The following is a 27181-nucleotide window of genomic DNA, read 5'->3' on the forward strand; positions in this document are numbered from 1 at the left end:
TCCTGATATTTATGATCTTCTCAGAAAAGAAAGAAGCAAACTCATTGCATTTATAATTTGCAAAAGATTATAATTTAAACATCCAGTGTCACAACGTAGATCAAGAACACTTTGGAAAAGGTTTGCTTATAGATTTTTTAAAACAAACAGGGTAGAGCCCGACCGATATATCGGCCGGCCGATATTATCGGCCGATATGAGCTTATTGCATTTAAATCGGCATCGGCGTTTATAACGGCCGATGGAACATGAGAAACGGAGTCTCATGCTTTACTCATGTTATGAGTGTTGCATAGTTTACCCACCAGAGGGAGCTCTGCAGCTCCAGAGTTGACAACAGCGCCAGAAATCCACTAGCGAAGAAAGCGATCAGCCAAGCCAGCCACGGAGATTTTTTTTCTGTTTTGACGGTGAGTCTGTCGTTCTTCATGTGAAATGATTTAGTTCATACACTGTATATACAATGATGTGGTAGTTCTAGCTAACGGTCCTATCATTATCACTTATAAATATTCTGTAACATCACTTACAGCCACTAATGCATTGCTATATTAGAATCTATATATTAGATTAGCCACGGAGCTAATACCATGTTTATCAGTGGAAGAGTGCGAACGTTAATAAGATGTCAAACTATAACGTTATCGTTTAACTTATTCTAAATATATCTGCAGTGTTTCCCACATAATGACCGGGTAACTGTGGCAGGGGGGCAATGACTAGAAGTTATGTACAGCGTGCCTCGAAAAAACAACAGCTGTTATGTTATTGAATGAATTCATTAAAAATAGGTCATTGCACTTACATCAAATCACGATATTGACGAATATCTGTAAGTATTAAGACGGAATAGTCTGTTTAAATATGAATCCTGCATGTTCTGCGTGTCTCTGTTAATGAATGGTGCAGAAGCGCCTCTTCATTCATTAAACACACGTAAGCGCGCATTAAGCTCGCGGTGAATTCAGCGTCCGCTGTCTCACTAAATAAGCCATACCTGTCAAGTATCCCGTTTTGGCCGGGAAAGTCACGTATTTTACCCTTCTTTCCCGCCGTCCTCCCGTATTAGTATTTTCCCGTAAATCTCCCGTATTTTTTTTTTTTTTTATTTTAACCTGCGTTATTAATAAAATAATAATAATAAAAACATTCCCAATCTGAGCTCTGTCACTAGTCTCGCGATAACTGCCACCTGTAAGTAGCCTGTCGCGAGGGGTGTGTGAGGTCAGGTGAAATGAGTTATAACGCGGGAAAAACAACAACAACAAAAGAAAAAACCGAGACGGATGATGGATGCTACGATAGAGAGTGAAGGCACACCTGCCAAAGAACCAAAACCCATGTGTAAATACCAGGATAAATGGGACAGCGAATTTACTTTTTTAAAGAATGCAAAGTCTGCAACAAATTTGTACAACAACTCACTAAAAGAGTAAAAGAAAAGTTATGTGAAATAAAAAGAAAAACTGTAAAAGAAAAGCAATATGAAATGAAAAGAATGTGTGGAATGAAAATAAAATGTAAATGTAAAGACAAGCAATGTTAAATTAACAGAAAATATGCAAATAAGCCTTTAAATAAATGCTCTTCATATATACCCTTTTGTGTTTTCATTTGGGCTATAACACCTGCCTTAAAATGTAAGGGATACTGGAGCTTTGTTGGGGTGGTGGGACTGCTTGCGGTGGGCGCCGGAAAATTTCCCTTATTTTCAAATTCAAAACTTGACAGGTATGAAATAAGCACGTGAACACATGAACAACATCTCCAGAACTGCTCTGACAGTCACTTCATGAGCATTTGACCGTTTGATTTAAGTAAAAGCAGCATCACATCACACACACAGAACTGTAAATGTACGCCAACCCGTCAAAATAAAAGTCCAGTTAAAGGCTGTTGTTCAGCAGAATGTACAAAAGCCTATCATAGACTCGATTACTAAAATATTCGATATTTACAGCCTTATGTTATTCTAACGCTAATATAGCTTCCTTTTTAGCAGGCCCCTTAAATGCTTGCTATTAACGTGATTGAAGGTGGTTCTTCTCAAAATTGACAGCGGTGTGTTCATGACACTAACGTTAACCATTCAACTTCGAGTAGGTGCGTCAGAAATGATTAACCAGAGGGGACATGTAAATAAATGTGAGCTGAACAAGCGCTTTTTTTATTTTATTTATTTTTATTTTTTACAGATTGTTTCAAAGCAGCTTTAAAGACATAACAGGAAAATGTTGTAATATTGTTAAAAAGAAGTAGGTAATAGGTAATACCTATTGGTTGACAAATAAAAAATATATATATTTCTCATTTTTGCCTATGTAGGAGATCCCTGTTTATTATCATTCTAATTCTAATGATGACACGAGTAATGATACATGGTCATATTATTAATACACATGCTTATTCTTTCTCTGTCTCTTTCTGCCCTACAGATGGCTGAAAAAGGTGAATGCTGTAGCAGCAAAGTGTCGGACTACTTCTGCAAATACTTTAGTATTATAATTTATTTACAGAACACACACAGACTGTTAAAACCAGCTTCAACTGGAAGAAAGTAAAAGTGTTAAATGTTTAAAATCAGACTGTTTTTTTTGACCATTAAAAAATATATACTTTTGATGTGCAATTGTTTAGTCATTGAGACTATAATCTAAGGCTTTTTTTTTTTTTTTTACATAATCTCTTCTGGAAAATGGTTTATACAGCCCACATACATAGAACAGGCAGATATTTTGCTATTGAATGTTGTCTAAGTGCAGTATATAGGAAATGGGTCTAATATCCAGTTTATTTTCAAAATCAAAATATCGGCTTATAAATCGGCTCTTTTCGAGTTAATATCAGCATCGGCCCCCAAAAATCCATATCGGTCGGGCTCTAAAACAGGGTGCACAATATACACTACCATTAAAAAGTTTAATAAGTGAGATTTTTTTTTAAAAGAACTTTTTTTTTCTTTTGAACTTAACTCTTATACATCAAAGAATCCTGAAAGAAAGTATCACAAAAAACTGCACGACTGTTTCGAACACTTATACGTTTACATTTACATTTATTCATTTAGCTGAGGCTTTTATTCAAAGCGACTTACAATGGCTATATATGTCAGAGGCCGCACGCCTCTGGAGCAACTAGGGGTTAAGTGTCTTGCTCAGGGACACATTGGTGTCTCACAGTGGATTTGAACCCGGGTCTCTCACACCAAAGGCATATGTCTTATCCACTGCGGCAACACGGCCCACCACTTATAATAAATCAAGCATATTTGAATGATTTCTGGATTTTTAAAGCACATAAAAAAATCTTACTGCGTTTGTCACAATTATGTCATTATTGATATAGGACTTCAAAGGTTTTTCAAAATACAACAAGTTTTTAATTATTATTATTTTTTTTTTAGAGGCTTCAGAGTCTCTGTCACTGATCAGTAGGGCTGCAACTAACGATTATTTTGATAATCGATTAATCTGTCGATTATTTTTACGATTAATCGGTTTATGTACTTATATTTTAGTTTTTTCCATTTTTTCCCCAAGTAAATTATTAATAAAGGGTCTTTATCATTCAGCATAGATTTTTAAGAGATTTTAACCAATTGTAAACAATCCTTCGAAAAAAAGTGCCAATGGCATGAAACCTGAATGGAACTCACAATTTAAAGTAAAATCCAACAGAAGGTTGTCCAGAAAAAACAAATTGGGACACACACAAAAAACCTGCTGTGTGAAAAAGAGCAGTGAATACTTAGAACAGAAGTGCATTTTAAATATACTCAAACATTTACCTCTCTCATTCAGTCATAATTAGGCTGCAAGTCTGAATTATGAACTGGTAAACGACAAACTGATAACATAACATGTTTGTAAAGCTTTAAATGTTAACTGTTAAAAGCAATGTTATCAGCTTTTACGACTAAACATTTGCAAACAACCTTGTACTGGAGAATCTGCACAAATAAAATTCTTAGGGGCCGTTCACATATCGCACCTAAAAACGCGTGGAAAACGCTAGTCGCGCCGCTTTCTCCTTCTTTCCAAAGCGCTCGGGCAGAAGCGCCCCTGAGGCGTCTGCCTTTGCTAAGCAACCATGACGTGCTCTCTCCATGACGTGCCTTCTCCATGAAGACCCGGAAATTTCAGCAAAGGATAAATGGATGCGGTGTGGACGCGCCTGGAAAAACGGGCGCATCGCACCGCGTGCGTGTCGCGATCGCGTCGCTTCCATTATGAGAGTGCATACTGCGCGCCTACATAGGAAATAACGAACTTGAGCACGCAAAAGACACGATATTTGAACGGCCCCTTAAACAGTTCAGTAGTGCAGAGTTTACAGGTTACTCTTCACTTTGAAGGCTCAAAGTAAAGTACTCCCACTTCCCGCTGAATGCTGCAGAGACGCTGTTCGGGAAGCACGTGACATAAAACGAGGCCAGCTATTGGCTATTCGCTACTTCACCTGCTGTACTGGCTGAGTAAAACCTCCGGTGGCTCATTACTGCCACACTTTGGTCACCGCAGATTTGAAATATGCACGAAATGAGCCGCTTATGGCAAATAAAATTTATTTAGCGACGAATCGATTACTAAATTAGTTGACAACTATTTTAATAATCGATTTTAATCGATTAAATCGTTTCGTTGTTTCAGCTCTACTGATCAGAATTTCCTAATTTTTTTGTGTGTTCCTCACAGGTGCCTGACTATATGGACCACATCTTGCACCCTATGGATTTTTCCACCATGAGGAAACACATTGATGCACAAGGCTACAAGAATCTGGATGAATTTGAAGCTGACTTCAATCTCATTATTGAAAACTGCATGAAGTACAATGGCAAGGATACATTCTTCTACAGAGCAGCTGTTAGATTAAGAGACCAGGGTGGAGCTGTGCTAAGGAAAACTCACCGAGATGTTCTGAGAATTGGCTTTGATTTTGAAACTGGCATGCACCTGCTTGAACCACCTAAGATCGAGCAATCTGCACCTTTCTCCTGGGAAGATGGTAAATACACAAAATCTGTAGTCTCAATGGTCTTTTGATTGGTATGATTTGTAAAAGGTAATTCCTTGTGGACATAAAGCAAACTAACCTCAAAGCACCCCCTGTGCTAGTATGAGGTCATTGGATATGTGTACATGTAAAACAAAATGAAAATCACATGCATATCTACTGTTTTTCCTTTCATGTGTTCTTGAAAATATAGCTAAACAAATGTAATTATTCAAGCATGTCTTTTTGTCTATCCAGTGACATTTCTTGTCAAATGTCACCATGCGACATAGTTCTTAGATTAGTGCTTCCTTGAAACTAAAGCCCCTTTCACACTAAGATTCCAGATAATACACAGGTAATGTTTCCCGGCAATTGTTCTTGGATTGTTAGATTTTGGTTCATTCACACTCAGCAATTTCCTGGAATCTGTGCTTGTGTTCACACACAACCCGTAAAGATCCTTGTCCAAATACTCACACTTGCAGTCTTTTCACTTGACTACTTCTATAACATATTTCCTGTATTTGGCCCAAGTGTTATTAATCAAATTTAACTTACATTGGAAAGGTTTCCGTGACCTCTCGCTATCTTAGCAAAAAGTCTAGCGATTTATTTCCAAAACATGATGCATGATGGAATACACTTAGTCTCGCATAGCCAGACTTTAAACTGATGGCTGAAGGGCTGGAATTCATGGCAGCTTTCATTGGCTAAGACCCACCCATGAAGCCGTTTGACCGACATGTCAGACAACTAATCACATTTCGTTTAGTTCGTTATCACGTTCCGGAAGTGGAAATGTCGCCACTTTAACAGACCAGCGGTAAAACTCTCGGACATATTTGAAAGATTCTGTGCTGCGAACTTTAAATATTCCACATACTTTTGAGAACCCAGCGTTTATTTGACCCTGATAAGCACTCGTCGTCACCGTTGTAAAAACTGTGACTTTCTTCTCTCGTGAGAGGGTTTGGCACCACGGCATCTTTGTTTACAGGCAGAACGTTAAAAAATGTGACACACATGTCTCCCAGAAATCCTGTGGAATTCAACCAATCCGATGACGACTTCGACACTCCTGAAGTGTTTTCTTTTGTGTCTCATATGCATTAGACATTTAGCCAGTGGTCCGTGGGCATGACGTTTGAGGCTGAGAATAGGATACGCTAAGCCAGGTATTCGGGATATTGTGGATTTAGCGTGCGTTCAGGGCACTGCGCTTTGGACAGTCTGGCATAGACTGTATAAAAAGGTATTTGGACAAGGCAAAATAATGATCCAATAATGACACTTGACATCAGGATGTGACGTGTAATGTATGAGTCAAAAACGCAAGGCACGTTAACTTTCACCTAAGAATCAGTAAATCTGAAGAGTTATGTCAGATCATAATGATCACATGTTTTTGCGTTTCCCATCCCTACATTTGAATAAATCAATCAAGAATTGTTGCCTTTTTACTCTTTCAGTGGACCGCTTATTGGTTCCAGCCAATCGAGAGCACATGTCATTGGAAGAGCAGCTGAGGGAGCTATTGGAAAAGTTGGATCTGATCACAGCAATGAAATCCAGCCCATCACGGAGGAGACGACTTAAGCTGCTTAAGAAAATCATTAGTGATGTGAGGATGGAGCTGAGTTTGAAGAAGTATTTTCCTGCTGTTGAACTGGAGAATGCTGCAGAAAAAGAATCCTGCCATATCCTTCAGAAAGGTTTGTTTGAAAAATGTTGCAATATCTTTCAAATCCTTGTAGGTATCACTTTGATATAACAAGCGACTCAAGTTCAAGTCCCATCTCATGGTCATACTGATCCTATCCCTCTCCTGTCGCTTCCTGCCTCTGTAGAGCTACCCTGACCAATAAGCGCTTAAATGCCCAAAAGACACTTTATAAACAAGCAAACTTCTTGATTAAAATCACAGTTTGTGTCTTTAGTATTGGCTAAGGTAAGCATCACTGTTATTTAGGGCAACCTCCTTATATTCAACTATTCGTTCAACTAGAAGAGGCTTGGTTGACCAAAATTGTATGAATTTTATGGAAAAATCCACATTGGCAAAGTCACGAAGTTTAACGGCTGGTTTATGGTTATCAGAGGTGGGTAGTAACTAGTTACATTTACTTCGTTACATTTACTTGAGTAATTTTTCGGGGTAACTAATACTTTTCGGAGTATATTTAAAGATGGGTACTTTATACCCTTACTTGAGTAAATTTATTGGGGGAAAATCTGTACTTTTACTTCGTTACTGTGGGCGACGCTCCTCTCGTTACTTTATCTTAATGCAATAAATGTTATAAATGCTTCAGTTTATTCCAAACGCGCTGTCTACTTTTCTCTGGGCAATGAGCGATGCCCATTCGCGAATGATTCATTCTTTTGAGTCAATTCTGTTCAAAGGCTTGATCAAACGGCAAACGAGTGAATTGGTTCATGAATCAGTTTGAATGAGTCGTTCAGTTCCCTGCCGCACGCGCTGAGCGTCTGAAGCGGTTCACTCAGAGTTGTAACGTTTAAGAATATCAGCAGTGTTGAAAACGGGGCTATGGAACTGCCCTGAATTGAAAGCAAATCTGAAAAGGCTATTGTTTGCTTGCGATGGAGATCCTTATTAGATGAACGCATGTGCTGTCTACTTTTTAACAGGTAATAACTTGGGCTACATTCGATTACAGTACACGATACCACTGTTACATTAGTTTGTTGTACGTGTGTGGCTTATAACAGAGGGGAGTCAAGTTGAATGCAGCTTCCAAAAGACAAAAAATAGCCGATTGAGATTTTATTAATTTTAATACAATCACACCGGTGCGAGTACGTTCAGCAAGTCATATCATCAGCTGCTAAATTCAGATCTGTGATCGCTTGCTGGAGCTGAGCCAGAGACAGGTGCGTTTTTACAGCGCTGCGCATTATAACCAATCACACACGGTTCTGTTGAGCTTTTGAATGCAATGGCCAATCAGAGGTGTTCCGATGATTCATCGCTGAAATGCCGGTGCTTCCTTCACTCGCTCACTGACTGAATACCTCTTTCTGGCAAATTCTCTCGTCAGAAACAACAAAGTGCAGATGTGTGTACGAATCTATAATTAAGATATTGATTTCACAGTGTTAACAGTTTCAATGATTTTAATAGGATTTTATGAGAGTGACTGAACTCTAGACTGTCAGTGAAAATGTTCTTTAATAATGTAAATGTTATTTGCTCTCTTTCTGAACAATGAAAGATTAGTAGCAATATTTATATCACATTAACTTTCAATGTTAAATTCACTTTTAATATGAAGTCAGTCGTATTAAAATATGTTATGGCATTACACATATATCTGTTACTTAAGTAAACAGACAGGGTTTTATAATAAATTTAATAAATTGGAGTAAAGGCTGATGAAATATATAAATTTATACATACACACATACATTACATACATTTTATCTATACATCTAAATAAAAATAGGCTCCGTATATATGACCCAAAGTAACTAGTAACTAACTACTTGAGTAGATTTTTTATCCAATACTCTTTTACTCTTACTCAAGTAACTATTCAAGACTAGTACTTTTACTTGAGTAAATATTTCTAGAATTACTTTTACTTGAGTAAAGTTTTTGGGTACTCTACCCACCTCTGATGGTAATACAGTGCATCTGGCAGGCCATCCAAATGATTACTTATCATTTGTCCACCACAAATATGGCTTATCTGAAAAATTTAAGTAGCAGCAGCCTTACATGGCCACTCAGTCTGATGTTAACCTTGAGAAATGTGCACTGTTTAAGTTTCTGTGCAGAGAGTGGAAGCTGAACAGTAGCACTTGCCGCAGGACAGATGAAGGCACCGGTGCATAGGGCTTTGTATTGTTCAAAATCTTTTGATCCGGTGCCAATTTTGATACCTCAGTTTCGATACCTGTTCCTAACGATACTTTTTTCGATACCATATGTTTTGAAATCCATTTCAACATCAGCACAAACACATTAAACACAAAACTTTTATTTTTCACCTTAATTAAAACAAATTCTGGTAACACTTCACACTCAGGATAACATTATTAATACAACTGATTGTGCTTTTTGGATAGGGGTGTGCTATTCAGCGGCGGACTGGGACCAAAATGTTGCCCAGGCTTTCTGGCCCACAGCAGCCCACCACATCATAACGCAAAAACCCCTGTTTTTATTTTTTATGTCATTTATTAATTTTATATTTAAGTAAACAGTTTGGGGATTTTAACCAATAGGGCAACTGATCCTCCGTTGAAAAAAAAAAGAACAACAGCTGTTCATTTAGCGACTCCAAGTGAGCGATACATGCTCAAAGACACAAACATTCTTCTAGAACTCACTCTTTGCATTCAGTTAGCAGATCCATGCGAATCATGCATGAAATAGACTCAAACAATAGCTTTATGTGCTTTACAGATGAACTTGAAGTCTTTATTCATTCGAGATGTTCAATAATAGCTAATCTTTGACTCAGTAATACAAGTTCATGATCAGATTAGTGAACCCATGATTCTTTTGAGTCAATGTTTTAAAATAATCATTTATTTTGTTTAACGAAACCAGTGTGGAAACCAGTGTTTCACAAATAGATCTGAGGTGCAGGGCTCGCAAAATCGTTAGCCCCCACCTCCTGGGGCTATTGTGTTTTCCAATCCGTTGGGCTATCGTGAATAGTGATGTAAAATTCCGCTCACGGTGACCTGTGGGACTCTCAAATATCATCGATGTGATGCGCGGGTCATGCTTTTATGAAATTATTTGGCCCGCTCCAGCCCACAAATAAAGTGAAATTTCTTTACCCACCCCGACCCGTGGATCGGGGACATCACAGAAGATACGTTGCTACTAGACTCATATTTCTTGTTCACTGAAGTTCCTCCCTCCACAGCAGCGCACGAGCTCGGCGCTATGAGCAGCGCATGAGCAGCGCATGCGCAGCTCATGAACAGCTCTGTGAACTGTTTCATCCTGTCAAAGAGTTACTCAAGATGTGACGGAGCATGTGATTTGTTGAATGTAGTGAACAAATCCGTCCTTCACTGAACTAGATCGAGAGATCTTCTCATTCGTGAAAGAGTTGAATGAACTGATACATCTTGTTTGAATGAATGAAATGAATGAGTATACAGGGTCAGTGAGCCAAGCATGTAAATCTCGATCAGCAATCAGCAGATACAAAGCGCAGTTATAGGTGCTGTGCAGATACGCTCGTTTTCATATTTAGCATACAGAACATAACTATATAATGAATATTATATACAGAATGAACTATCTGACTAAACAATTAAAATGTTAATTATGCAAGAAAACCTTGTGCTTTGTTCATCTGAACAACTTAAATTATTTAATGCGATTATGCACTCAGTTTAGTAAAGCCACTTATGCAGCCATCTCGCTTTAGTGCTTTTTTGCTGCTTGCGTGTGGAGAAAAAACACAGACGTCCATAGGGAGGCACTGGAAGCATGCATTGCACACACCAACATGAAATACTTCTCTTACAAATCTGGAACGCAGTCATTCTTTGAAGTATCGATACTAATAAATTTAGGAATCGTGACGTTTTTAATTTCTGAGAATCGCGATACTTTTGAAGTATCGGTGCACCATGCAACACTACACTAGACGGCCCTCGGCGGATGGCACGACACTCCTCCGCCGTTTTTTGGGCAGCCGGCAGGAGTCACCCGTTCCCTGCTCCTCCCCATTCCATCATGGATGGCAGCAGTCTCCGGACCCCTGGCGAACGGCACCGACTCCTCTGCTCCCTCACGGACGGCAGCCGCCCTACTACATCATGGGCGGCCAGCAGCGAGTTCGCCCATCCCCGGCAACTCACTCCAGCCCACCGCCTCGAGCGTCCATGGTGGCACACTTCCTCGCCCTCCTTGATGGCACCGCGGGTTCACCACGGCGAGGGATCTTCAGCAGCATGTCCCTCCTTCTCCGAGGCTTCAGCACCACTGTAACGCATTAAAACTTCATATTCATGGGAAGGAGGCGGGAACCGGCGGACAATCAAATAAGACTTTAATAACAAAATAAAGACAAAACAACACGGCAGCCCCTCACGGCCGACAAACAAAATCAAAAATCAAAAAAATCAAAACACAAACTAAAATCCAGGCCTGGTCCTCTCTCGTCCTTCACTGTCGCCGCTCCTGTTATGTCTCCTCCGTGGGACTTGAGACCGGTGGGTCGAGCAGGTGTTGCTCATTTCCAATCACTCCATGTGATAATTAGTCAACTAATGTGTAAAATGAAAAACTACTTGTCGACCAGAAAAATAAATCCTTGGTCAAGGGCAACCCTACTGTTATTTTAGGTAAGCGATTTGCACTGAGACATATAATGAAAAAGGTAAGTAGAGCAAACCTTTTAAAAATCTGAGCCTAGTGGAAAAGGAGAAGAAGAGAGGAGCTCAGGTTGGATGAGGATAGATGTTTATTAGATGTTTTATTAAATATTATTACTAGTTATTTTTATGTTTTTATTTAATAATAATCACTAAAAAAAAATATATATATTTTTTATAGTGACTAAATGGGTCACCCCGCCCCCCCCCCAAAAAAAAACATAACCAAACACACTTGAACAAGCTAACATGATCTTCAGAATTACTAGTTAATTATAGGCAGATGAGTGTGATCAGGGTTAAAACTAAACTTTGCATGATAGTGGCCCTCCTGGAGCAGGATTGAAACAGTCTAACCCTCTCTTAGCAACTGCATGACATTGCACTGTGAACACACACTAGCAACTTGGTGGCATTATCTTGCCAACCACCTACAATACCCATTTGATTTTTCTGAGAAAACAAAAACTTTAGTTTGTTTTTTCTGAAAAATGTAAAAAATCTAGTTTATTGTCACTGAAGTTAATCTGTGACGCACTGCTTTTCGTACAATATTTGACGGTATTTCCCTGTTTCATGGCAGGTGATAAATCTGTCCCACCTAAGCTTGAGCCATCTGTTTCTGTGCCACCCTTCATCAATGCGGGACGTCACTCTGAGCCACCCAAACTGAAACCCATTGAACCCGGTCCCGACAAAAACTGGCACCACCAGGATGGAATTTCAAAGCCACTCAATGGACAGTCCCATCTACAGTTAGAGGACAGTGATGTCAGTGTATTAGCTACATCAACTCTAGCCGAGCCATCAAGCCCAGTAAACCAACGGACGTCTGTGCTTTTCCGCAAAACAAAAAGCACAAGCCCTCATAAACTCATGAGAGGGGATGAAACTCCAAAGGGGAGTTCTCAGCTAGGCACAAAAACATTCTTGGCAGTCGTCATACCACGCCTAGAGACATTGCTTCACACTAGGAAGAGACCACGGAGTACCAGTAGAGAAAGTGTTAAGGACGAGCCCCTCATCAAACGCCTGGACACAGGTAGAAACTGCAGGAAAACAAACAAAAATGCAAGACAGATACACTATGATTGATTATATATGTGACCCTGGACCACAAAACCAGTCTTAAGTGTTAATTTTTCAAAATCGTGAATTATACATCATCTTTCCGTGGATGTATGATTTGTTAGGATAGGACAATATTTGGCCAATATATAACTATTTTAAAAATCGAAATACTGAGAGCATTGCCTTTAAAGTTGTCCAAATGAAGTTCTTAGCAATGCATATTACTAATCAAAAATGTACTTTTGAAATATTTACGGTATTTTTTTTTTGGCATTTTGAAAGAGTTTTGATTTGATTACCATGACAAACAACGCAAGTTATTTGGTCTTGTGCAGTGCTCGCCATCTCCTCGTTAGATGCACCTTTAATAAAAGCATTTATATGCATTATGATTAAAATAAAAGCATTTTTGTTTTCAATATGTTTTATTTCGTTGAGTACTAATTTAAAGCTTTCTATAGATGTATTTATCATGTCTGTGAGCCATGTATTTGCTGAGTTTTGGTTCATTTTTGTGAAGCGCTCCTATTCAACACCATGTGGAAGAAAGCTTACAAATTATGTTTGTTTTATTTATTTTATAAAAGCATTTTTTGTTGATATTGTGAATGAACAAAAATAAAATTAGACCTTTTACAGTTATGAATTACTCTTACCTTATGAGCAAAAATGACAGCGTATCCACAAAAAAACATACAAGTGATCTCTGGCACCTCCAAGTCCTGCAAAAGCACGCATAGCTTCCACTCTCTGCACAAACTATTGGATATAGTGCTCATTTATCTATGTTAAATGTTTAAACATTGTTATATGCTTGAACAGTTTTAGTATATCTATAGACACGGGCATGGGCCTGAGCATGACTCTTAATACTAATTATTTTTGGCATATACAATTGTTTTAGCTATTTAAAAAAAAATAGACTCCAGCAACTTAAGAATGGTTTTATGGACCAGGGTCACAAATGCATTTTAATAATAAATGCATTTTTTTTTGACAGGTCAAAGTGCATTTAAGGCTTTTTAGAATAAGGTTACTAGAATTGCATCATGGGAAAGTGTAATATATGGTGATTTCCTCAGTCAAAAAATAGTCATGCATGTCAGTAGTAGACATGTGCTGTGTGATTTGTCATGTAAACAACCTGTCTGCTATTAAAGTCTCTTTGCTTGCTTGAACTACTTCACTTTGTGAGTTTCTTTATTAATTTCAACATTAGTTTCATTAGATTAAATGGGAATGATTTCTCTTTTTCTCTTTTCCTTGTGTCTTTCAGGGCTGTCAAATGGTTTTGATCTGGAGCCGGAGAAAGAATTGGATTCTAGCAGGCAGTTGGAGGCTAGGTACAGGTGCGCATCTGAATCCAGCATGTCCTCCAGCAGCAGGTGGGTAGTTGACAAGTACTTTTGAAAGGATGCAATGTACAGTCGTGTGACATGCTGTATTCCATCAAAAATTATTTTCAACAGCATTTCATCTCTCGCATGGAATATTACAATTATGTGAAGACTAATTAAATTATGTCTAAAAAGCTGCATCATTTTTGTGAATTTTTAATTGCTATTGTGATTACCAAAAATAAATACATACAGGTTTTCTTTGTTTGTTTTTAGGGCTATTCAGTATGTGCAATAAATATGCCTATGAAACCCTTATTTAACACCTTTTGACATCCTCACTAAAATGCTATAGTGGATTTTTTATGTAGTGGATATATAGTAGATCATGCCGGATATGCAGCCAATGAGCTTACTGCCTTGCATTTATATGGCTTGCTAGCATTCACTTGAGATTCTTGCAGCATGCTTTCAGAGATTTTCCAAAACTTAACAGTTAGATAAGTAAATGGTCTTCACTCTGATTTTTTGTGCATTATTGCATTAATCAGATTTACATATTTAAACTAGAAAATATAAGTTGTAAAGCTAATGTGGTTATTCATGAGAGGAGTAAATATTAAGCATGTCTTGTACATGTAAAAGCAGTAGAATTAGCAGCAAGCAGATGTTATATTTAGTGTGTGAGAATACAACGTCAAGCGTAGTGGATTTTATAACAGTAAAGGACATGGGGGAATACCTTATTTGACTGAAATCTCCAGTGCTTTAGAATATCTTCTGTGGGCATTCACTTCTAAATCAACCACGAATTGATCGCTTTCAACTGCACACTTCACTAGTGGGGTCGGTTTGCAGTTGGCATTTCACAGTTGTTCACAGTCTGTAATCATGGTGAACCAGGATAGCTGTCTTTCATACACCTCATATTGTCAAAAGCCTTACCCTTTATAACCATAAGAACATAATGAGCAACGGAAAACAATATACCGTATTTTTCAGACTATAAGTCGCACCTGAGTATAAATCGCATCAGTCCAAAAATACGTCATGATGAGGAAAAAAACATATAAGTCGCACTGGACTATAAGTCGCATTTATTTAGAACCAAGAAAAAACATTACCGTCTACAGCTGCAAGAGGGCGCTCTATGTCTTCAGTGTAGACTACAGAAGCACTGAGCAGTATAGAGCGCCCTCTCGTGGCTGACGGTAATGTTTTCTCTTGGTTCTAAATAAATGCGACTTATAGTCCAGTGCGACTTATATATGTTTTTTTCCTCATCATGACGTATTTTTGGATTGATGCGACTTATACTCAGGTGCGACTTTTAGTCTGAAAAATACGGTATATTGTTTTCTCTTGGTTCATTTCTCTCAGTTCATGTCAAGTTAATTTTGATAAATAAATCGCACCTGACTATAAGTTGCAGGACCAGCCAAACTATGAAAAAAGTGCGACTTACAGTCCGGAAAATACGGTACCTGCTCATATGTGTACTCGTGCCGATTGCAATGCACTTCAGAAGAGGGAGTGCTCACTCTTAAAGGGTATGGCACTTATAATATGACAAAATGAATTGAATTTGAATTTTGGCAAATTTGAATTATTGACAAGTGTAGGGATGTTCATTTTGGTTATTTTTCCTAACCGATTATTAACCGTTAACAGACAATATTATTTCAAATTAGAATTGAATTAAATTATAGAGGATAAGTGTGTGTGTTTATATATATATATATATATGTGTTTATATATATATGTGTATATATATATATATATATATATATATATATATATATATATATATATATATATATATATATATATATATAAATATAAATATAAATTAGGGATGGGACAATATGCTTAAACTCACGATACGATGCACCTCGATATGCCAGGGTCACGATATGATACATCACGATACGATATCAAAAAAGAAAAAAAAAAGAAGAAAATATTACTGTATAACAACAACTTATTTATTTTTGTTTCAGCTGCACACAGGGAAACACAAGGCCTAACTGGCCAAACACAAACAAGAACACTCCCTTAGTGCTGCTCTAATCCTAGGTTAAGTTATCTCAGGACTGGTTCTTCTTCAAAAAAACTAACATATCAACATGTTCTGGTGTAATCAGTGATCTTTGAGCAGACACAATGTCTCCTGCTGTGGAAAAAACACGCTCACTGGGCACTGACGTAGCAGGAATGCAAAGGTAGGCTTTGGCCAGGGGGGCAAGTATGGGGTAAGCATATGCATTAACTTTCCACCACTCAAGTGGACTACTGTACAGTGGGATAGGAATCCCATTTCTGTAGGAGTGTATCTCCATTTCAATCCCTCTGCTGGACTGCACTGTCTCAACAACAGTAGTGTAGGAGCTCCCAAGGAGATCTTCTAACGCTGTCTTTTTTGGTGGGGGAGGCTGTGTCACGTCCTGCATCTGACTTTCTCCTTCCACTGGCTCTTCCTAGCTCTGCTCTGCTCCCTGTGCTGTCTCAACCATGGCCCTGCCCTGCTCTGCTGCTTCCCCTGATGTTGAAGCACTGGCCCTAGAGTGGTTCTTTCATCTATGTCACTGGTCTGAAAAAAATAAAATAAAACTAGCTCAAACATTTCTGTCTTTCAATCCTTCACTCCCTCCCTCTCTCACAGACACACGCACACAGAGACTCTCTCTCTCTCTCTCTCTCATCGACTAATAAAAAAACAAAAAAACAATATGAGAAATAAGTTTTCGTGCTCTGGCCTACACATACAGAGTTACACACACGTGCAGGGCACCTCATTTTATTTTTTCAATAAAAGTTAGCCTACCTGGTTGCGCTGCTCATGAAGTGCTGAAGCTTTTTCACATATTCGGGCATAGACGGACTCGCGTTGTTCATCATTCAGATGGGACAGGCTTCGGAATCGTGGGTCAGGCACAGTGCACTCCTGCAGCATGTCATTACAGTCCCCAGAGTACCGGTCCGAGATGTCGAGTAGAACGACGCTTTTCATGTTGGCGATGGTCTGTGTGTCATTTTCGTCTGGTGACATGCTTTGCTCGATCATGAACTTCAGTGGGATTATCAGTGAAACAGTGGGCTCTTTTTCATCACAGACAACTGTTGTGGCTGTCTTCAGTGGCTTAAGCAGTTTCACTATGTCCTCGACATCTGATATATCACTGTTATGCAGAGTGTCAATTTCTCTCGCATTCCTTCGGATTCCCGGGCAGCTCAGCGCAGCTAAGACAGCTGCTTGTTGCTCCAGATAGCGCGCCAGCATGTCATATGTGCTATTCCACCTGGTTTGGATATCGGTGATAAGTTTATGCCGAGGCAGCTCTAACTGGGTTTGCTTGTTGGTCAGGGCGGCGGTGGCCCTGGTGCTCTTGTGAAAGAATGTAGTTATTCTTCGCACACTACCAAGAAGGCGCGTGATGCGGGATACAGCCAAGCCTCGCTTACTGGCCAGATTCTAAGCACTTGATGTGAGGGTGGAGAGAGCCTGCCACCATAGACTGTATGTCTGCCCCATATACATACACACATATAATACACTAAATTATTTATATACTACGCAAATCATGCAGCAGTGCCATTTATCTTTATTTCGCGATCCATTGCGCTTTGATGTAAACAAGCACACATGGGAGAACACATGACAGACACGCTGAATGAAAGAACTTTCACTCTCTGACAGCAGATGGCGCTAAACTGCAGAAAATGTCCTTACCCTGGAAACCCCATAAATACAGCAGCTGCACTAATTTCTAAAACATATTTAAATAAATCGAAATAGCCATTCAGATTTATGTATTTGCTATAATGTTCATCACAGTGCCAAATACTTAAGTATTAAGACTGAAAGGGTTAGTTCACTGAAAAATTTAAATTATGTCATTACCCTCATGCCGTTCCAAGCCCGTAAGACCTCCATTCATCTTCGGGACACAGTTTAAGATATTTTAGATTTAGTCCGAGAGCTCTCAGTCCCTCCATTGAAACTGTGTGCATGGTATACTGTCCATGTCCAGAAAGGTAAGAAAAACATAATCAAAGTAGTCCATGTGACATCAGAGGGTCAGTTAGAATTTTTTGAAAAATTGAAAATAAATTTTGGTCCAAAAATAGCAAAAACTACGACTTTATTCAGCATTGTCTTCTCTTCCGTGTCTGTTGTGAGAGAGTTCAAAACAACAATCTAGTGATATCCGGTTCACGAATGAATCATTTGATGTAACCAGATCTTTTTGTACCAGTTCACCAAATCAAACTGAATCGTTTAAACCGGTTCACATCTCCAATGAGCATTAATCCGCAAATGACATAAGCTGTTAACTTTTTTAATGTGGCTGACACTCCCTGAGTTAAAACAAACCAATATCCCGGAGTAATTAATGTACTCGAACAGTACACTGACTGAACTGCTGTTAAGAGAGAACTGAAGATGAACACCGAGCCGAGCCAGATAACGAACAAAACATTGACTCGTTCTATGCTCATCTCTTCATAATGGAATCAGACAGTGAAGAGGTCGCAGTTGGGGTTAATGTCAACTCTTACGATGGGCCATTGCCATATAATTTATGAGCCGCCTAGGTGAGAGAGGGGTCAGGCAGAGTTAAGGGGAAGGGTAAATGGACAGAGGAGAGAGAGTTGTGGTGTGAGGAGAATATGTCTCCACAGGCTATAGCTAAGTGTGGCTAACATTCTACGTTGTCTCCATGTTTATCACATTGCAGTATCTTTAAGAAATCATATTTAGCAATATTGCTGTCGACTTTGTTGTTTTTCAAGTGATTTTAAATGAATGCTGTAGGCTGTAGGCTATAGCTTACGTCTGTGACGGTCAGCTAGTCTGGACAGGGATGCAAATGTTGTGCTTTTCTGCACAACATAGTTTATAGTGAAATTTTGTAGAAATCGCTAGCTGATTTTTAATCAGTAACTGCTTTCAGACCTAGGTGTCCGCATGTTCTGCTTCTGCAGATGTCAAGCGTTTGGGCCGTATATCTGAAGAACATAACCAGCCAGCTGGAATTCTGAACTTAGCCAGCTGCTATACTACTCCCCTCTTAGTATTTCCGATGGTCATTATGTAAATGTACAATATAACAATATAAACAGACGTTACTGCGCGTGCCCGTATTGTGGACCTAACTTAACTTCCGGTAGACTTCCAAATAGAATAAATAACAGCAGCCAAGTCCCTCTAGAGTAGATATTTTTGATAACAAACAAAATATGTTTGCTGCGTGGATCAGGCGGACTTAATGAATATGCAAATTCATTATTTGCCTGCAGGAGATGTTTTAAAGCATAGACATAAAGCGCGAGAAATAGAGGTTTCCCCAGTAACAGCTGTAAACGAAGCAGAGCTACGCTCACACGCTGCTTTATCAGGCATATAACATGCAAGTCCTCCTCCAGAAATACAGCGATATAAAAACACCTGTGACTCGCTTTGATATTTAAACATATAAATGTAAGGAATTATTATTAATAAAAGTGCAGTACGTAACGTTACTCATGTTTATTCAAAGAAGCCTTTTTGAAAATCGATCAGTTTTAAAATTGTGGCGAGTCTCCAAAAATAAAATAAATGTATGGGAAACACATCCCACAGTACAACCACCTGAGCCCAACTTCAGTCTACTCATCACCTTAACTTTAACTGTGTTTGTAGAAGGCAAGGCACTGCAGCCAACAGACCGGAAGTTAACTTAGGTCCAGGCGCGTGGGCCCGATGAAACAGTCTATAGTCTTTGTGATTTGATTTCGATTAATCGTGCAGCCCTACTGTCAAAGAATGTCAGAGACAAGATTGTAGATCTGCACAGGGTTTGAATGGGCTACAAGACCATCAGCAAGAAGCTTGGTGAGAAGGAGATAACTGTTGGTGTGATTAATTCAGAAATGGAACAAATACAAAACAACCATCAATTAGCCTTTATCTAGAGCTTCACACAAGATATTGACTCATGGGGTAAGGATGATCATGAGAAAGGTGAGGGATCAGCCCCGAACTACATGGGAGGAGCTTTTTAATGATCTTAAGGTAGTGGGGACCACACTCACCAAGCAAACCATTGGTAACATACTAAGCCAAAATGGACTATAATCCTGCAGCGCCCGGAGGGTCCCACTCCTAAAGAAGACACATGTACAAGCCGTTTAAAGTTTGCCAAAGAAAATCTAAATGATTCAGAGAAGGTTTGGGAGAAAGTGCTGTGGTCAGATAAGGCCAAAATTGAGCTCTTTGGCATTAACTTGACTCGCCGTGTTTGGAGGGAGAGAAATGCTGAATATGCTTAATTTCTTTGTAAGTGGGCAAACTTAGAAAATCAGCAGGGGATCAAATAAATATTTTCCCCACTGTATCACTTTATTCATCCCTTAAGAATCAAATCCATGGCTTAGGCATTTCTAGCACCATGCTTGGTGAGCTGCAGGAACACACATTGCATCCCCAAGTACTCGAGCACTCTGCTAATTTATGATTTATCTGTCAAGTGCTTGAGTATTCAACATGAACATCCCTGTAACGCTGTACAATTCCTGTTTTCACGGGCATCCCACACCACACCATCATGTTTTCTTGTCTGTCTTTAGTAATGCAGTTAATCTACCAAAGTGTGGAAAGGGGAAACCAGCCCTCATCCGGAGGAACACAGTGGAGGACAAGAATGAGATTATTGCTTGCATCGAGAGTAGAAACTTCGCCAAAGCTGCTAGAATAGCTGCTGGTAGGTATCCACATCTGTAAACTTAACTGAATTGTAATTTGATCTCAGTTTGACAGTGAGTCAAACCTCAGTGGCTTGGATATTTTTTAAGACAGATCTTGCTGCTCTGTATTACAGTGTAAACAAATAAGGCTATCATATGTTTTTTCTTATCCTTAACAAAGTTTTGATTATAATTGAAAGATATAGCCACAGTTTGTTCGGTGAACCACTGAACCACAGATACCACCTGTATTGTTCAAGCTCTTGTTCTGTCCAGGCTGGACTATAGCAATGCTCTCTTGGCAGGTCTTCCAGCCAGTTCTATCAAACCTTTACAATTAATCTAGAATGTGGCAGCAAGATTAATTTTTAATTAACCGAAAAGAATACACGTCACATCTATGTTTATGTTGACCTATGTTGACCCTCTAACTTTAGCACTCACTATTCTAATTCTATTCTTAAAAAATCTAACTACCTTTCTAATCTTTTTGTATTCGGTTTTCTTTTTATTTATTATACAATTATATAAAAAAGACCTCTAACACTAGCTTGCTCTATTATTATTTTTTAATCTATCTGTTTTCTTTTTATTTATTATATTATTTAAAAGCCCTTGCTACGTTTACTGCATTTAAGCTAACAGACTTGTTATAGCATTTATATATCATTGCCATTTTGTTGTTTTTGATTGCTTCCAATGTCCTTATTTGTAAGTCGCGTTGGATAAAAGTGTCTAAATGACAAAATGTAAATGTATTGAAAACGTACTGACCTGTTACTTAAGTACAGAACTGTAATTCTTTTGTATTTATATCCTATTTTCCACACACTATATATATATATATATATATATATATATATATATATATATAAAGATACCTGAATTGCCTATTTTTTTATTATTATTTGCTGCATCACTGTAGACATAGTATAAACACTATATTGTATGTCTGCACCATCATAACATGTTTGTTGATATTCCTGCTTTTATAGAAGTTGGCAACAGCAGTATTTGGATGCCTGCTAGTGCTGCTACAGTTCTGGAACCTCTCAAACTAGTTTGGGCTAAATGTAGTGGATACCCCTCCTACCCTGCCCTGGTGAGTATGCATGTGTTTAATAGCTATTTCTACCTATTTCTTTCCGTTATTTATATTCTCAAAGCTTGGATCTGTCCAGTCCTGCTCATTGTGCACTACATTCCTGCATAATTGACATAATTTAAACTGTTGAGCTGATGCTAATTTGACCGAACAACTTGGTGCTTATGGCTTCAGTCTTGTGCATGAGCTATGCTTCAGTTGTCACACTTTTCGGAGTCAGCCAAAATAAAATATTTGTGATAAATCAATTTACTTGTGGAAAATATATCTTCAGCATACATTTAAAGTCAGGAAACCCAAAAAAAAAACTTTCTTGAAGAAATAATTGGTCTGTCTAAACATAATAGATGTATTTAAGTAGTCATTTAGTTTTATCCTGTTATTATATATTACCTTATAATCTGCAGTGTCTCTATAAAATAAAAATCTATATTCTCTGTCAGGGGTTCTCAAACCTCTCCGTGATTTACCCCCAGCACTGCACATTTGTATGTCTCCCTATATCTGACACACACACTTTAGGTCTTGCAGTCTCCACTAATGAGCTGATGATTTTAATCAGGTGTGATAATTGAGGGAGACATACAAAATGTGCAGGGCATGGGGTACTGCAGGACAGGTTTGAGAACCACTGCTCTATGTAGCATCTGGCTGGATTCTTTCTCATATTATTCCTATAAGTGTTGCAACATTGCAGTATGTTTTTATTTTTCAGTTTTCTATCAATAGATAATTCAATAGATACAGATCAGACCCATCTACAGAAAACTGATTTTAAAAATAAATTGTATTATTGTTTGATGCATTCTTTTCAGTACTTACAAATAATCAGTTTTGATGTGACTTGAAAACACATAGCCTACTCAACACACAAGGCCTAGCTTACTGAAAAAAAGTTCTTCTTTCAGATGAAAATAACAACAACTTGATGTCTAGGATTCAATAAAAAAGATCACCCAAAATACTTGTTTAGAGGAATTGAAAGAATACAGAAACCAATGTAAACTTGAGGGCTTTTAGCTAATAGAGCGTGCTTTTCTAAAAAAAAAAAAAAAAAAAAAAAAAAAATTAACAGTGGGAGCCAGCAGCCTGTCATGGAGAAAAAAAAATCTATGAATGCTCCACGTGAAACTTTGGCGTTCCGCCCTTTTTCTATCGTGTCTAATGATTTTGGTTGATATGCACGAGGGAGAGAGAGAAAACGAGAGAGAGAGAGAGCAAGACCGCGCTCGTGTAGTTTGAAGACCGTGAGTGCGCGAGCGCGCGTGAAACTTTGGTGTTTCGCCCTTTATCTATAGTGTTCAATGTTTTTGATTAATATGCACAAGGGAGAGAGAGAGCAAGAAGCTCTCGTGTTGTTTGAAGACTGTGAGTGCGCGCGCACAGCCGGGGCTCTCTCTCAGGCGCAGAAGTCATTCTACATCACTCCCCGATCAAATAAGGCTTTGACAGCCGCCAAAAAAAAAAAGATCAATGCGGAAAAACCCCTGGATTGGTTATATAACGTTGGACAGAATGTTGATCCGGCCATTGCATATATTCAGCGCTCATAAGGTAAACGCTCACACTTTTTCTAGAGCAATACATCACTTAGAACAGGGATGTCCTGTTCCTGGAAGGCCACTGTTCTGCAGAGTTTAGTTCCATAACCAGTGAAACACACCTAAACCAGCTAAGCAATGTCTTACCAGGCATACTAAAAACTTCCAGGTACGTGTATTGAAGTGAGTTGGAGCCAAACTTTGCAGGACAGTGGCCCTTCAGGACCAAGTGTGGACACCCCGACATAGACTATGTATTTAATAACAAGTGAAAGGTTTTTGTAAATCATGTATGACCCAAGTAATATTTATAAACAATGACAGTTATTTTACTTTTCCCAGGGTTGTCCTCATTTTCTGTTACATGTTTTTGTTTTATGAAAGATCATAGACCCTCACATGCCACGAGTGGGGTGCCAGCACAATGGAGTCTCTATTCCAATGCCCCCACTGGATGTTCTACAGATTGGAGAACAGATGCAGTACAAGTTAGAAGAGAAACTTTACCTTGTTCTCTTCTTTGACAACAAACGTAGCTGGTGAGATTTAGATGCTAATTATTGTTGTTTGCCAAGTCAATTATTGCTCATACTATTATTATTGTGCGTACTTAGGGATTTGAGCAAACCATGCTTTGAACATCTGCAGTTATCTTGTAACTTTTCCTTTTTGTACTACAGACCATGATAACCATTTAACCTTGTATTTTAATTAGGGGTGGGTGATAATTTGTTAACGATAATTATCACGATATAATTTTCCTTGATAAAACAATACGAAGAGTTCAATAAATGTTAAATTAAATGTATGCGCCAAAAGCGTAACGAAACAGCGTGATTCGTTTGAATTGCGCTACATGGACTGTTAATCCTCTTAGATCACAGTTTAAACTGCCGTACGCCACAAGAGTGACGAGCACAAATTACAAATTAAAATTTGACTAACTAGTTTAAAGCCAAAAAGAAGAAACACTGTGCAATGAGACAGAAGGCTTTTCAATTTACACCTCGCCATCATTCACCATGGATTTACTGTAGTAACACTCACTCCATCACTTACATGTATTGTGGCAGAAATTTGTGATATTCACACTGAATTTTATTACAGGAGTAATGGTATGTAATTCTAGTATGTATTTGTAATTAAGCTATAACATGTTTGCATTTATACTGAATGTTTCTAGACTACTGTTTTTCATAGTTATATTTTTACCATGGCACGGAGTTGCTATATGTGTGTTTTTAACTGTGTTTATCATGATTTAAATATATGCTACAATAGGAGACCAGTGCTTAATTAAAAAATAAAATCCTTGGTTAGAATAAATGAACCATATAAAACTGTGGTTGCTACAATTTTTCCAGATGTTACTGATTTTGATAATTAACAAAAAATTTACCTCTGCATTCTAACTTAAGCTACTATCAAATGTGCATTTCTTAGACAAAAAACGTCTGGTTTCTACAATAATGATCTGGTTTCTACAACTTTCATTTTGGAGCAAAAATCTGGCTTTAAACTCAAAAGAATTAAAGATTTGACTATTATCGTGATAATTATGGATATCGACTGTTCTGAAAAAAAGAATTACCATGATCAGTTTTTGGCACCTGCTTTTTGCAATAAGCGTAAATAGCAGCATTTTTAGTGATATGCTGTTTACACTAGGTGCAAATAGCTATAGATTTTATTTGCACTATTAAAATGTTACTACTTACTGCAAATAGTGGCTATTATCTGAACCTCAGTATTGTAGTACATTGTTAAACAGTATGCAATATTAACTTATTGCGTTTAAATTTTAATTGTAATTAAAATAAATAAATGGATGCCACCTTATTGGGACATTTAAAGCGTTCTCTAAACCTATCCTAATCCAACCCAAAACTTTATTCTTCTGTTTTCTATATTCTATATAAATGCTTTTCTGATGTGATTAGAAATTTGAAAAGGGTGAAAAAAAGTTTGCCATAAGGCGGATTTGAACCCAGGTCGATCGCGTCAAAATTAACATGTCACAGGGTTTACCATCTGCACAACTTCAGTAGTATTGACTAGCCAAGTCACACGTTAGTGGGTGGAGTTGGTGTAAATAGCTTCAGCCAACAAGGCAGGTTATTTGCACTTAGTTTAAGTAGACACTCCAAAATTTGCCAGCCCTAATAACCCTTAAAATTCCAAATTCCAGTTTTGATCGCAGCAAAAACGAGTAGTCTTATTAATATAAAATTCAAACATTAAAGACAACAAGGTCTTTCTTGCGTGTTTATCTGATGGCATTTTATCTATTCGAGTCTGTAGATTTTATTTATAATTCATCTTTAAAGGCCATTTTCTCAAAATTAGATTTTTCTACTGTGAAGGGGGAAAAAAAACCTTCAAAAATCTCAAATTCAGTAGCAATTAAATACACTTTACAGTTTTATTCCAATCTGTATTCTGAAGGTTTTATAAAGGAGTTTGTTCATATGCGTTATTTGTATATGATTTTTCTTGCCTGATTGTATACAGAATTTTGTTCATTTTATATATATATATATATATATAATATTATTATTATTATTATTATTATTATTATTGTATATGTATGTTTTTTTTTTTTTAGCTTATTTTTATTTATTTTTTTTATACTTATGGGGTGTTAAAAAGAGATATATTTTAATAACCCATGACTAATATGTCAACACAATATTACAATTATTATGAACCTGGCTTCATCCAGTGTCCAGGATTTTGTTCTAGAAATCTATGCAAATTAGTGCATCTTTAACTAAAGACAATTTACACATAACATTTGAAACAAAGATTTAATACAGAAAATGTTTGCATTTCTTAATTTTTTCAATAAACTAGGGAGGTATAGTGATCTCTATTATTATATCTTTTCTATTCATTTATTTGATTGTATATATGTGTGTGTGTGTGTGTGTTTTACCTTGTCCAGGCAGTGGCTTCCTAAATCCAAGATGGTTTCTCTCGGTATTGACAAAACCATCGACAAGATTAAAATGATGGAGGGCCGCACATCAGCCATCCGCAAGGCTGTTCAGACTGCCTTTAACCGTGCCATGAACCATCTGAATCGAGTCAAAGATGAACCTATTAGTGACCTTAGTGATGTTGACTAAGACTGGCAAATGCAGACACATTTCAAAGCCTTACTAAGCACCATTCCTGACTGGCACCTGCTGTGTGACTCCTGTATTTTGTTTTACTCCATACCTGCCACTTCTGTCTCTTTTGCACAGAAGTCTCTAATCAGTTCTGTAAATAATGCCACTAACTTATTATTCAGGTTTACTGTAATGGGTACTGTACATACATTTTTTATTTTCCTGAATTATTCCCAGCATAATAATTCATTGATGCTGGAAAAAAATAACAAAATAAATTGTGTAAAACTAAAGTAAAAGAATACTGTAATCAGGGCTGGAACATGATGTAAGAGTACTTGCTTTTTTGTGTTTAAATTATTGAAGTTTGTACACAGGCTTTTATTTGGCTTTGTTTTTTGTAACTTAATGTTTTTACAACAATTTTTACATATTTTTATGTATTTATATAATTAAATATATAACTTTGTCTTTGCATATTAGTAAGTCATGTTGTTATGAAAACCACAAGTGTGTTATTTTGATATTCTAATGAAACTTAAAAAAAAGAACAAAAAATGCTACCCAGACTTTTGTTTGTGTTGAGTGAATGGTTTTGTTTGAACAATTTTTTATGTTTTTATTTGTATGTGGAAACTCCATAATGGCTGTAGGATACTGTTTTTGTACTGGTGTTCATTAATTGTGTTGGATGTTTATTCACTGGGAAAAGGATAAAAAAAAAAAAAAAAGGTTTTACATGACTTAAGAGTATTCTTGGATGTTTACATCGACTTCCTTAATTTAGTTTTCCACTTGGTTATAGTGGGAAGATTTTGGAATACTTTTTAAACTGTATGTCAGTTGTTTTAGTTGGTATTACATCTGTTGATCAAATTGTCCTTTTTTATTTTTATTTTTTATAAATTCATAAATCAGCTAGTT

General features: G+C 37.6%; 1 protein-coding gene across 6 annotated transcripts in view; it reads left to right on the top strand.

Annotated features, from left to right (window-relative positions):
- brd1a (bromodomain containing 1a) overlaps window positions 1–26818 on the top strand; it is a 35128-nt gene extending 8310 nt beyond the window's left edge. For 3 of the 6 annotated variants that reach the window (XM_026231558.1, XM_026231575.1, XM_026231565.1), the window contains 8 exons: window positions 4695–5007; window positions 6468–6710; window positions 11948–12406; window positions 13712–13820; window positions 20382–20515; window positions 21494–21600; window positions 23529–23683; window positions 26089–26272. In XM_026231558.1, the coding sequence (XP_026087343.1) occupies window positions 4695–5007; window positions 6468–6710; window positions 11948–12406; window positions 13712–13820; window positions 20382–20515; window positions 21494–21600; window positions 23529–23683; window positions 26089–26272 (1704 nt within the window). Of the gene's footprint in view, window positions 1–4694; window positions 5008–6467; window positions 6711–11947; window positions 12407–13711; window positions 13821–15772; window positions 16881–20381; window positions 20516–21493; window positions 21601–23528; window positions 23684–26088 lie in introns of those variants that run through there. The other 3 variants (XM_026231550.1, XM_026231584.1, XM_026231593.1) reach the window with 3 other exon arrangements.
- The last annotated feature ends 363 nt before the right edge of the window (window positions 26819–27181 follow it).

Source organism: Carassius auratus, chromosome 4 (assembly GCF_003368295.1).
Source record: "Carassius auratus strain Wakin chromosome 4, ASM336829v1, whole genome shotgun sequence".
In the NCBI taxonomy this organism is placed as follows: domain Eukaryota; kingdom Metazoa; phylum Chordata; class Actinopteri; order Cypriniformes; family Cyprinidae; genus Carassius; species Carassius auratus.